This window comes from Odontesthes bonariensis, chromosome 23, assembly GCF_027942865.1.
Source record: "Odontesthes bonariensis isolate fOdoBon6 chromosome 23, fOdoBon6.hap1, whole genome shotgun sequence".
NCBI classification, from domain to species: domain Eukaryota; kingdom Metazoa; phylum Chordata; class Actinopteri; order Atheriniformes; family Atherinopsidae; genus Odontesthes; species Odontesthes bonariensis.
Window position 1 is genome coordinate 4853334 of NC_134528.1, and position 13092 is coordinate 4866425.

Here is a 13092-nt window from a genome sequence, read left to right on the forward strand (position 1 = left end):
TCCCTATAGTGCTTATGTATACGTATATGCAAATGCGTAAACGTACTAACTCCAACCTCAGTCCTTTTGAAATTCTGTTTGCAGGCCCACCCCGGCGCGGCGTGGGACCATCCAGAACACCACCTCCAGACACATCGTTATGTGAAAATGACGTGCTAACCTATTGTGTTAATCTGTCTAAAACCGTGGCAGGAATCCGTTCACTGGTAGCAGCTGCCCTTCCCAGCCCTGCTGACACCAACCTTCGTGATCTGAAACCAGGGGACTGGGTCCTCATCAGAAACTTCCGAAGGAAGAAGTGGAATTCGCACCGCTGGACCGAGGCTTTTCAGATTCTCCTAACCACACAGACAGCTGTCAAAGTTGTTGAGCGAGCAACCTGGATTCATGTTTCACACTGCCGACCAGTCCCAGCTCTAGCCCCTGCTGACTCTTCATAGACTCCTACTCTGAGACCATTAACACTGCTGCATCAATCTTATACAAAAATCAGTGTGTAAATTGTGTGCACACTGCAACACGTGACGTGCCAAATCACCACCGACCATGGAACGCAACAGACCGTGGCACCCATTCAGGTTCCTCAACCTGTCCCTCCGGGGATCCACCTGTGCTCTCTTGTGTATTATTTTGATTGTTGTCCTTCCAATTCTCTTCTTTATTCCTCACCCCAAATCAATCATGGACATTTCAAGTGTTAACTCCACCCACAGTCACTCCAGTCTAGTACCTCTTAATCGAACAAAGAGGTCCCTGTCTGCACACAGCACAGCTGATAGATGTGCGTACAATGCTAGTCAGACTACCCGCACCCTCCATTTCTGTTACAATATGTCAGTTTTTAACGCAATCATATCCATTCCACTAGATTCCTTCTCAATGGGAGGTTACTCTGGCTCCTCTTGGCAGGGCTATCAGTGGTATTTATCCCACACCCATACACATGTTCATTGGGGCACCGTTTTCGCATATACAGGCTCTGCCTGGAAAGTGTCTGATCACATGACCACAGAGGCCGCAAGGAATTGGTCAAGAATACTTACCCTCTCCACCACTCCATCTTCTCTAATACTCACTCTTAATACAACTGCAAATCCCTTACCTAAACATCCCCCTCCCACTTCTTCCTTCCTCCCTGATTGCTCGGGGAAGAGAACAACTGTTAATGATTCATGTTATCACTTCACCCTCTTTGTTGAGATCTGGTGGTGACCCGGCATCTTACATCTCCCTTTGCAGTAATCTTACGTCCTTTAATGCTAACACGTCTACCTCATTACCTGATACCCCTGCGCTCTCTATAAGTCACTCCGTTGTTTCTACTGTTCGTGCTCACATTCGTGTACGCAACCCAACTAAATTCAGCAAAGATGACTAATTTGAAATCGTTGAAATTTTAAATCAATTTGAAATTGCTCGTTTTGGGACACTCAGTTTTCCTTTTTCCAACAAACAACCTCCCCTCCCTTGTTTGATGCAAATGTAGCAAAACTAAATTTTACTTGTTTCACTAATGCTACTATTGGCTCCGTTCCCGTCGGCTCCATCAATAGCTCGTGGTGTACATCTACCACCCAGTCCTCAAAATGTTTTACCTCTGCTAGAGCGAACCCTCACTTATGGCGTTCCAAAACCATCTTTCCCTAGATATGCTTCTTGCGGAGAAAGGTAGCGTCTGTGCTATTTTCGGAGAACAATGCTGCACCTTCATTCCTAATTACACAGCCCCCATGGGAAAACTCACCAGAGCCGTGGATGACCCGCTAATGACGAGTTGTCTTAAGCCCTATTCGGATGGGACTAGTTTAATGGGGGGGGGAGACGTATGGTAATGTTGGTTAACCAGACGACGCCAGGGAGAAGAAATGACCAATTCGGACGGGACAAGAAATCCCTGTAATATTCATCTAACATGGGAGGAGTTGTTGGTTACGCACAACCGTCACATCCTGGATGCTGCACGTCTTCATTTCACTTCCGTAAACCCCATCTGTAAACAGACATGGCGCCGTCGAAACAAGCCAAAGTCCGAAATTGGACGAGAGAACCTCCATGTTTGCAAACAGACACACCTAATTTTTTCTCTCTTTAAAAGGATGTGACGACATATTCCGTACTTATTACCGAAGGTCGCATTCGCACGGGATTAGTATTACCTATGGTAGATACTCCGGACCGTTTCACAGGAGGTAGAATTCTCGGCAAAGTTTACCGACATACTCCGCTATCTTTACTGACATGGCGCGTTCGGACGGGACTAGATGTCCCGGTTATTATTACTTTACCCCAGGTCCCCCCATTAAACTAGTCCCGTCCGAAGAGGGATTTAAACCCTCGTGGAGTGATTTTTCTGATACACACCTGGGCTGCGTCTTACTATAAAATTATATCTTTTGGTTGATCCTACAGGGTCAAAAGGAGGGAAATGTAAAGGAATTTTACTATCCTGTTTACTGCATTGTCAATTTAACGTGTGTATGCAACGTGACTAAGCCTTGTGTAGCCTTTTAAATGTATCATAATCAGTGTGGAACATATGTCTTTTTGGTGTGAACTGTCTTTAGCCGACGTGGAAAGGCATGATATGTAACTACTTTTATTACTCTCACCTATTATCACATTCACACACACGCCCTGCTTTCCAACAGCTATAGAAAAGTCGTTACAAGGAGCAGTTGTGCATGAATGGCAGATGTGGAATATGCCCTGTCATCAGTTAGTCTCATAAGTATATAAGACTGACGCTGAGCCCACTTGAGTTGAAGATCTTTCCATGTTCCGTATGGAACATGTATTTGTGTGTTTAATAAACCTATGAAGGCCGCAATGACTTTGTTAAATTCTTCCACCGTGCATTGAAAATTCCTCGACATATATAATCTTGAAGTACTGTTTAAATAAATGTTCTTGTAAATGATCAGAGCGTTACATCAATTCTTAAGTGCCTTCAGACATATCCCTTCAGACAGAACTTAGCTTCAGTGGAGATTTTCTTTATAACTTTTAACAGTTTTTCCATTTCAGAACTGTAACGAAATCAAATGCAATAATAATTATTATTAATATCCAGCATATTAATCCATTTTCACGTGTAGAAACACTACAGAGCTTTAACCTGCATCTGTGGATGTTGCAGTGAGCTGTGTTCATAAACAGTGATTCCTGGAAGTGTTGCTGAGCCCATGCAGTGATTTCCAGGACAGAATCAGGTCCGCTTTTAATGCCTGAAGCAGAGATGTCTCAAAATTCTCTGAATTTTTTGATGATAGTCAAATGAAGTGATGAAGTCCCGTAGATTTCTTCTGAAGTATGCAAATCCCCTCCAATCTTTCCTTGATGTCCATTGTTTTAAACAGCTCAATCATTTTCTCACACATTTGTTGAACAAACTGGAGTTTCATCTTTTCTTCTCAAAGTTGAACCCTTTCATGTACCAATCATGACTATAATCGCCTGTTTAATTAACTTTTTTTTTTTATTACTTCATAACCAGCCCTAAATTGAAAGTAAACAGATTAGAAAAAAAACCAAGGTAACATGAGTAAATTCAGCTAAATCAGAAGGACTGCTAGTTGAAATGTGCTTTTAAATTAATATCTAGACTTTTCAAATGTTGCTCTTAAATGAATCAAAAAGGACAGTTCAGATTAACCAATCGATAGAATAATTGACCGTATACTCTGAAAGAAAACTTATGCTGCTCTAAAATGAAGAAACAATAACTTAACTCAACAACTACAACTCAAAACCTTCCAATTTTCCCCAACCTCATCTTATTTGGGGTTGCAAATGTTTCTTAAGATCTGTGTTTTTTGCAAAATAATCTTTCACAATCATCACCGGCAAATGGTTGTTCTCCTTGTGAACTCTCTAGTGTGTCTTAAGATGCATCTTTGTGTTGAATTTGTTTCCCCACAATTGTCGCAGGCATAACAGTTCTCCCTAGTGTGGACTCTCATATGAGGTAAAAGAGTTCTCCGGACACTAATTCTTTTACCACAAACATCACAGCCAAACAGCTTCTCTCCTGTGTGGACTCTCATGTGTGTCTTAAGATGTTCATTTAGACCAAATCTTTTCCCACAGTCAACACAGGCACACAGAGCAGCTGAAGGACTTCTCGGCAGAATTATAAATCAAATAATCATCATTTTCTCCGCATTCAGCTGTTCTGGTCTTCCTCCCATCAGGATCACCGTCTTCCTATTCAGGTCCAGAATCTGACAAAGGGTCCTGCCAATGGTCATCGTCATCATCACTGACTTCATTGTCAGAAGAGTCTGAATCACCATTTCGTTGTAAATTGCTATTTTGATCTGGGTTCTGGGCTGTTTCTGGTCCTCCTCCAAAGTGGACATTCATGTGTGATGTCAGATGCGTCTTTGTTTTGAACTTCTTTCCACAATCATTGCAGGTATAAGGCTTTTCCATCGTGTGCACCCGAATGTGTCTCTTAAGATTTGAAACTTGGTTGAAACTTTTATCACACTCTTTGCAAGAATAAGGTTTCTCTCCCGTGTGAACTCTCATGTGCGACTTCAGATGCGTCTTCGTTTTGAACTTTTTTCCACAATCATCACAGGTGTAAGGCTTCTCCATCGTGTGCACCCGAATGTGTACCTTAAGATTTGAGACATGGTTGAATCTTTTAGCACAGAAATCACAGCTGAATGGTTTCTCACCCGTGTGGACTCTCATGTGCTTCTTAAGAAGAGTGTTTTGGCTGAATCTTTTACCGCAAACATCACAGCCAAACGGCTTCTCTCCTGTGTGAACTCTCATGTGTGATGTCAGTTGCATCTTTGTTATGAACTTCTTTCCACAATCATCGCAGCCAAATGGCTTCTCTCCTGTGTGAACGCTCATGTGTGACTTCAGATGCGTCGTTGTTTTGAACTTCTTTCCACAATAATCACAGAAATAAGGCTTCTCCTTTGTGTGCACCCGAATGTGTACCACAAGACTTGAGACTTGGGTGAATCTTTTAGCACAAAAATCACAGCTGAATGGTTTCTCACCAGTGTGGACTCTCATGTGCGTCTTAAGAAGAGTGTTTTGGCTGAATCTTTTACCGCAAACATCACAGCCAAACGGCTTCTCTCCTGTGTGAATTCTCATGTGTGACTTCAGATGCGTCTTTGTTTTGAACTTCTTTCCACAATCATCGCAGGTATAAGGCTTTTCCATTGTGTGCACCCGAATGTGTGTCTTAAGACTTGAGACTTGGTTGAATATTTTTCCACACTCTTTGCAAGCATATGGTTTCTCACCAGTGTGCACTCTCATGTGTGACTTAAGAAGAGTGTTTTGGCTGAATCTTTTACCGCAATCATCACAGGCAAACGGCTTCTCTCCTGTGTGAACTCTCATGTGTGACTTCAGATAAGTCTTTGTTTTGAACTTCTTTCCACAATCATCGCAGCCAAACGGCTTCTCTCCTGTGTGAACTCTCATGTGTGATGTCAGATGCGTCTTTGTTTTGAACTTCTTTCCACAATCGTCGCAGCCAAACGGCTTCTCTCCTGTGTGAACGCTCATGTGTGATGTCAGATGCGTCTTTGTTTTGAACTTTTTTCCACAATCATCGCAGGTATAAGGCTTCTCCATCGTGTGCACCCGAATGTGCGTCTTAAGATTTGGGACTTGGTTGAATCTTTTACCACAGAAATCACAGCTGAATGGTTTCTCACCCGTGTGGACTCTCATGTGCTTCTTAAGAAGAGCGTTTACGCTGAATCTTTTACCGCAATCATCACAGCCAAACGGCTTCTCTCCTGTGTGGACTCTCATGTGTGTCTTAAGATTTTCCTTTCGTCTAAATCTTTTTACACAAATATTGCAGGCAAACGGCTTCTCTCCTGTGTGAACCCTCATGTGTGATGTAAGAGACTGCTCGTGTACAAACTGTTTCCCGCACTCAGAGCAGCTGAAGGACTTTCTGGCAGTGTTACAGCCTCCGTCATGATTTAGTCCCGACTCAGTTTCTGTCTCTCTGTTGTCTTCAGTTTTAATCTGAAGAAGCTGTGAGGACTGAGGTTGTTCTTCATCTTCTTCTTCACTCTTTACAGTAACAGCAGTGACTGAGAACCTGCTGATATCAGTCTCTTCCTGTCCGTGAAGCTGCTCTCCCTCCCGGCGGCTCCAGAGCTCCTCCTCCTCCTCCTTTATGTGGACGGGTTCTGGGTCCTGCTGGTCCACACTGGAGCTCCAGGGAACCTCTTCTTTAATCACAAACAGCTGCTGAACATCTGCAGGAACACGCAAACAGAAATATACATTAAGGACAAATGTGAGTTTATTTTATTTACCCTGATCATAAGTAGTTTTAATGTTAGTCAAAACATTATAAACGGGTCCAAATGGCTAAAATAAAAACAGAGAAACATATGCGAGTCACTTACTGAGATCTCTGCTGTCTTGTGTCTGCTCCAGTTCTGATGTGGATGCTGCAGGTATGGGGGGCACCAAGCTGGGTCCTCTGGGGTCATCTGGTTGGAGGCTCCTCCTTCCAGGCATCCCTGCTCCGCCTGTAATTCTCCTCTTCACCATTATTGTTTATAACTCTGATGTATCAGAAGGTATTTTCGCTGAATCTTCAGCTGTCTGAAACTGTAAATACACAAAAGTGAACTATTCAGTATCAGTTATTCATTAAAACAACTAATAATAAATAAACACTTATTATTTAAAACATTGTTTGTAAAAAATGTTTGTTTCTGTTCTGTGAAGGTGGATTTTTTAACTGTAAAATGTTCATTTTTGTCCTCAGGTGTTCGACAATGTTCAGGTGATGTAAACTTTGCAAATTAAAACATGAAGAATTCATAAATTATTAATAAAAAACATAAGCATGTAAAGGGGTTCTGACAGATGAAATGTTACCTTTGTTCAAGCCTCTGAATTTCTGTCTTCAGCAGAGACATTCAGGTGTTCATCTCTGTACAGAATAACCACAGCATGTTCTGCACATCACACACATGGAGACACAACAGTGAACATGAGTGAACATTATATGTCAAAGACGCTAGGTCAGAGGGCTTCGGCGTTCAATTTAGTTGTGCGAAGGTGCTCTTTGGTTAGACTTACTTGTCACAAAGGTATGAAGATATCCAAGGCACTCTTCTTCTTTGTTAAAAAGCTTTTAATAAACTGAGCTAGTTCATAGTAGAACAGATAAAATTGCCAACATGTTTCGGCCTGCAAAGGCCTTCATCAGGGCTTCAAACAAATTCAAAATCACCAACCACTTCCCTATAATCATGTAAATGTCATGCTCAGGTGCGCGTCGTCAGGTCTCCAGACCGTGCGCGCCTGTGAACATGCGCGCCCTCTCCAGTCCGTGCTTGCGCAGGTACCCAAATCAAATATAGTGGACACATTACTGCCCATACCACAGTATTCAAGAAACAAATACATCACAACAAATTCCTAAAACAATTACTAGAAATACATACATAATATTAATCAAAGAAACGCAATCATATCAATGCTATCGTTTAAACCCGGGTGTGACATGGCGTTTAAATTATGAATCCATCTGCTCTCTTTTTGGTTAAGAAGTCTTTGTCTATCCCCTCTTCTTGTCTTTATGGGGATGTGGCCAATGCCCATTGCAGTGAAAGTGGGAGGTCCATTGGGATGTGCTTCTGTAAAGTGCTTTACAATGGCGTAATTGCAATTGCCACTTCTCGCTGCATATTTGTGTTCCGCCACACGGTCCTTCAAGCGCCTTTTGGTGCGTCCGACATAAAAGGCATCGCAAAGAGAGCATCTCAGCATATAAATGGCATGAGTAGTTTGGCAGTTTATAAAATGTCTTATATTAAAAACCTTGTGCGTATTAGGGTGCGTAAAAACAGTAGATTTCCTCACAATGTCACAAATCTTGCAATGCCCACATTTATATGTGCCATTGGGCTTTTGCGGGATCCACGTTTTTGGTTGTTCCCTGGTGGATGTGTGACTGCGCACTACTCTGTCACCTATTGTTGGGGCTTTTTTAAAAGAGAAAATCGGGGGTTCCTTAAAAGTGTCCCTTAATGCTTCATCACATTGGAGAAGGCTCCAGTTTTTTTTTTGATGATCTTGCGGATGTCTTTGGCCTCTGTGCTATAGCGCGTTGCGAAAAACATTCTGTTGTTGTCGTTGCCTTTCTGTTTTCTTTTTCGCTTCGCTCCTGTGCTTGGGCTTTAGCAAGGGCTGTGTTCAATACATTAGATGGATAACCCCGTTCTCTAAAGCGATCCAGCATCTCTTTGCTTTTCGTCTCAAAGTCGTCTTCCTTATCGCAAATTCTGCGCAGCCTTTGAAATTGTCCATAGGGGATGTTGTTAATTAAGGAAGGAGGGTGAAAACTTTTTGCATGTAATAGTGTGTTTTTGTGTGTCTCTTTTCTGTAGATAGAAGTATGTAGATGTCTTTTCGTGTCTTTGGTGATTTCCAGATCTAGGAAGTTGATTTTCGTTTTGCTGTACTCCAATGATAGTTTTATATTTGCGTTAGTGTTGTTGAGATAGTTATGAAAGCCTAACAGCTCCTCTTCGGTGCCATCCCATATCAGTATGACGTCATCAATATATCTTGACCACCAGGCTACCTTGTCTTTGTAGATATTGTTATGTCCAAATACAAAGTCCTCTTCCCATTTTCCCATAAACAAGACGGCATAAGACGGACTAAAGCAAGCACCCATAGCGCAGCCTTTGATCTGTTTAAATAGTTTCTCTTGGAATAAAAATATATTATTATTCAATGTCCACTCCGTTAAATCCATTAGAAATTCAGTAGGTGGGTTATGTGGGTATGGCCTAGTATTCAGAAAGTGCTTAAGAGCTGTCAAACCCTCTTGGTGGTCAATATTTGTGTAAAGAGCTTCAACATCCATAGTGGCTAGAATGCAATCTGAAATTGACAGTCATGTCCTTGATTTTACATAGCACTTCATTTGTGTCTTGTATAAATGCTGGCAGTGTGGGGAGCAGCGGCTTAATAAAAAAATCCACATACTTGGATATCGGCTCCAGTAGACTTTCATTGCCGGAGATGACTGGTCTGCCAGGGGGGTTGGTTATGTTTTTATGCACTTTGGGTAAAACCATGGATCACCAGTTACATCAAAGACTTCCTGAACCAGAAAAAGACGGCGTTCCAGAATGGGGATAGAGACAGGCGGAGGAGTGTACAACAGGAGCTTATAAAGACACTACGTCGAGCTAAGGTGGAGTACAAGAAAAAGGTGGAGAGACAGCTGGAGAACAATAACACCAAGGAGGTGTGGAGGGGCATGAGGACCATCACTGGATACAGACTGAAGAACTCTCAGTCTGTGGAAGGTGATGTGGACAGAGCCAATACTTTCAACCAATATTACAACAGGTTTGATAGTGTGGCTTTTCCCTCCTCTGCTGATGCTCCCTCCACCCCCACCACTACAGCTGCTTCCTCTATACTGCTTCCACTGCCCAGCCGTACTTCCACCTCAATGGGAACCTGCATCGCTAAGCCTCCTCCTCCGCCTGACTGCACATCACAAAATCGTTGTGCATGAAAAAGTCAGACCTCACATTGCCTGCCGTTATTTTTGCCTCCCTTGATATCAATGCGTCCAGCCACCTAGCAATAGCTGCACCTGTTATGGTGTTTACTGCTCGGTCTGCACAGTTTACATTGGACGCATTGATATCAAGGGAGGCAAAAATAGTGCCAAGCGATGTGAGGTCTGACTTTTTCATGCACAACGACTTTGTGATGTAAATGTATTACTCTTTTGAACGCATATTGTTTTGAGAAGTAAAACGCTTCATTTGTTTAGCCCCAGCCAACTAGCCGGACAACCTTCGTCTGCGCCAAAACTCGCCTGGAACTCGGCTCACAGGACGCAGCAGGGGGTAAGTCAATGTTCATAAATGATATTGCTAATATGGGATGTCATACAGCTTCATGTCAAAAGAGGCGAACTATCCCTTTAAGCTTACCTAATGTAGCAAATTTAATTGTGAGAGGCGATTTCAACATGGTTTATGATTAATATCTGGATAGATACCCTTCCAAAAGTCATCACAGCTCTTATAACCCTGGATTATCTCATTTCTGTGGCAATCATAACTAGGCTTGGTAATCGAGAACCGGTTCCTGTTGAGAACCGGTTCCGTGTGTTTCAATTCCATGGAACCGTTTGGCAGCTCGTTTAATGATTCTCTTATCGATTCCAGACAGCACGGTTTATGTAACGTTATTTACGCAAGGTACACACGAATGATTCAGTAAGCCCGACTTGACGTGGCGTAGTTGCTACGTTACGCAGGTGACGCTCGTGTCGTGCATGCGCCAAGTACAGAATGTTATTAATATGAATTAATATGCGCGTGCCAGGAAGGAAATGTCAGTTGAAATCAGTTACTTGTGACAGTCAGTCGTGTACATTGTATCCGGAGAACAAACCCCAAAAGACGGAAGCAAAGTTGTTTAGTTTTCAGTTACGGTAGTTTAACTTTAGTTTTTACAAGTCTTTATGGCGCCCACTAGGTTGATAACATCGGACGGGAGGGAATACATCAAATATGCACAAACATTTGCGCACACAACATGGGATTTCTTTTAACGAGTGTCGCGTTTTTGATGCCCTTCGGACTGACAGCAGCCAAGCTAAAGCACATGCTCCTCCTGGATGTAAGGACCAGATGGAATTCCCTCCATTTGATGATGGAGAATTTCTGCGAGCAGTTCCCTGCTATCCAGGCTGCAGCCATAGACCCACGCATAAGAAGGCCCATGGAGAAGGAAAGGTGATATATATTTTAAATGATAATATGACTTAAACTTTTTTAAAAACTTTGACTGGTTTTGTTTATTTGTGCTACATACATCTTTTTTCTGTTTTTATTTACAACTACATTTAATCTTACCTTGATGCTTTAGGCCAATTTGTATAATCCCAAACAAAATGGCATAGACACGTTTAACTGCTTATAATGTCAAAAAAGTAATGTGACCTACATGCTACCAACAGATCAGACTTTTGATAAATGATAAGTGTATTTGGGGGAAAAAAAACTTTTTATAATGCTCCTTATTAAAATGTATGTATCTCCTGGTGCGCATTATCCATTTAAGAGTGAAATGAAAGAACAGCAGTAAACTATTGAGGATGGTCTAATGCAGTGGTCCTTAAATGACCATTCATTCATCTTGTGTTTCTTGGTCTGGTTTCTTCGAGTTATTTACAGTGTGTTACCGCCATCTACTGGCCATTTTTGTCAACAGCTGGTCTGGTGTATTGGTTCTATTTCCTGCTGTGCTCTCTTTTGGCTACTAGTCTGATGTCATCCTATCCTCCTTTTTGAAATTGAAGGGAACTGACATTCAGAAATTCGTGGAGGAAGCCACCATCTTGGACCCCAGATTTAAATACAAAGTGAAAAGTGATGAAGTCTGGGACAGGATCAGGGAAGCTGCAATAACAGCAAATACAGTGGCAGCAACAGATGAGATATTTGAATTTCTGTTTAAATTCTGTTTGTCTTTTGATTCCATTGTGAGTGAGACTTTCTACGGCTCTGTGTTAAAAGTTATTAATGTGTTTACATCACTTCTCGAGCTCGCAGGGGCAGGAGAGACACAGAGGGAAGGCTGCGAAGATGGGGAGGAGAAAGAAGCTGCCCTTGCTATCTGGACTGGCTGAAAACTACCTCTGTGTGCAGGCTTCCTCCACCCCATCTGAGAGGGTGTTCTCCACGGCTGGAGACACCATAAGTCCCGAAAGATCCCGTATCCTTCCAGAAAAAGCAGATATGCTCATATTTCTGCAAAAGAACTGTTAATTTTCCCTACTACTACTTGAGTACACACACACACACACACACACACACACACACACACACACACACACACACACACACACACACGCTTTAAGCGAGATCCATGGCTTACTCTAATTAGTTATGACATCATTTGTTATTAGAGATTATTTGTTATTATTTGTTACATTTTCTTGTACAGTAAACAACTTATCTAGTGTATTTAAGTTTTAAACAAGACCCTTTTTGGTGAAAAGCAGATATGTTCATCTTTCTGCAAAAGAACTTAATTTTTCCTACACACACACACACACACACACACACACACACACACACACACTTGTTATTAGAGATTAATAAGTAACTGTCACAATAGACTTACATTTTCTTGTACAGTAAACAACTTATCTAGTGTATTTAAGTTTCTTCTTATATTCGTTTTTCATTAAAACAAAGATAAATGTTACATACTCTTCAGTATTTGCTATATTTCCATATTGCCAGTTGCACATAGCTGTGGACATCTTGACCTTGTTGAGTTTCTAAGGTTGTGTGATATTTAAGTAAACAAAGTTGATGCTTATCAAAATGTTTGTTCTCCTTTTTTCCTCAAATTGGAATCGATAAGGGAATCAGAATCGATTAGTAGATCCATGGCGCTTTAAAGCGGCACTATGCAACTTTTTCATGGTCATAAAATTGCTTGGCAATCATCAGATAGCTTGGTTGACCCGTTCTGATGAAAACGATGACATTTCCATCTCCATCTGGTGGCCCTAGCCCGAAACAGCGCTTGCAACTTTGCCTGTGGCGCCGCGTGCTTTGTTTAGCTCTGGAAGTCTCGCGACACACTGGAGCCGAGAACTACTGCTTCACGGCAGGTCTAAAGGGCTCTGAGCCGAGCCAGGGAGCCTGATAAGACACACCTCTCTCCATTAGCTGTCGACGGCTAAATTGAATGTGGTTAGCTTCTAGAGTAGTAATATATAATATGGCTAGACTGTCGCCTTATTTTCTACGGAGATCCCCCTACAGCTTTGGGGTGTGTATTGCATGCTAAACAAACCCCGTATTACTGAATGTTGCATAGTGCCGCTTTAAATCACCCTAACACTAAACAATACTCCTGGTTCAAACCAAATAATGTGTCAAAATCTAGAATCAACTCCTGGTTAATTTCTGCGTCAATAATACACTCTGTTTCAAACTGCTGTATGTAAGCAGCCCCTTTATCAGACCACTCTGTTATTAAACTGTGTTTTAAACCCCCTGGTGGCAGTTGCAGAAATAAGGGCTA

The 13092-nt window shown here is 42.0% G+C and overlaps 1 protein-coding gene across 1 annotated transcript; it reads right to left on the reverse strand.

The window, feature by feature from the left end:
- Positions 1-3948: 3948 nt before the first annotated feature.
- Positions 3949-6580, reverse strand: LOC142373573 (uncharacterized). Its single transcript, XM_075456890.1, has 2 exons — positions 6402-6580; positions 3949-6248 (listed from the first exon to the last, which is right to left on the reverse strand). The coding sequence occupies exons 1-2, from the start codon at positions 6547-6549 to the stop codon at positions 4204-4206; spliced, it is 2193 nt and encodes a 730-aa protein (XP_075313005.1). The 5' UTR covers positions 6550-6580; the 3' UTR covers positions 3949-4203.
- Positions 6581-13092: the final 6512 nt, after the last annotated feature.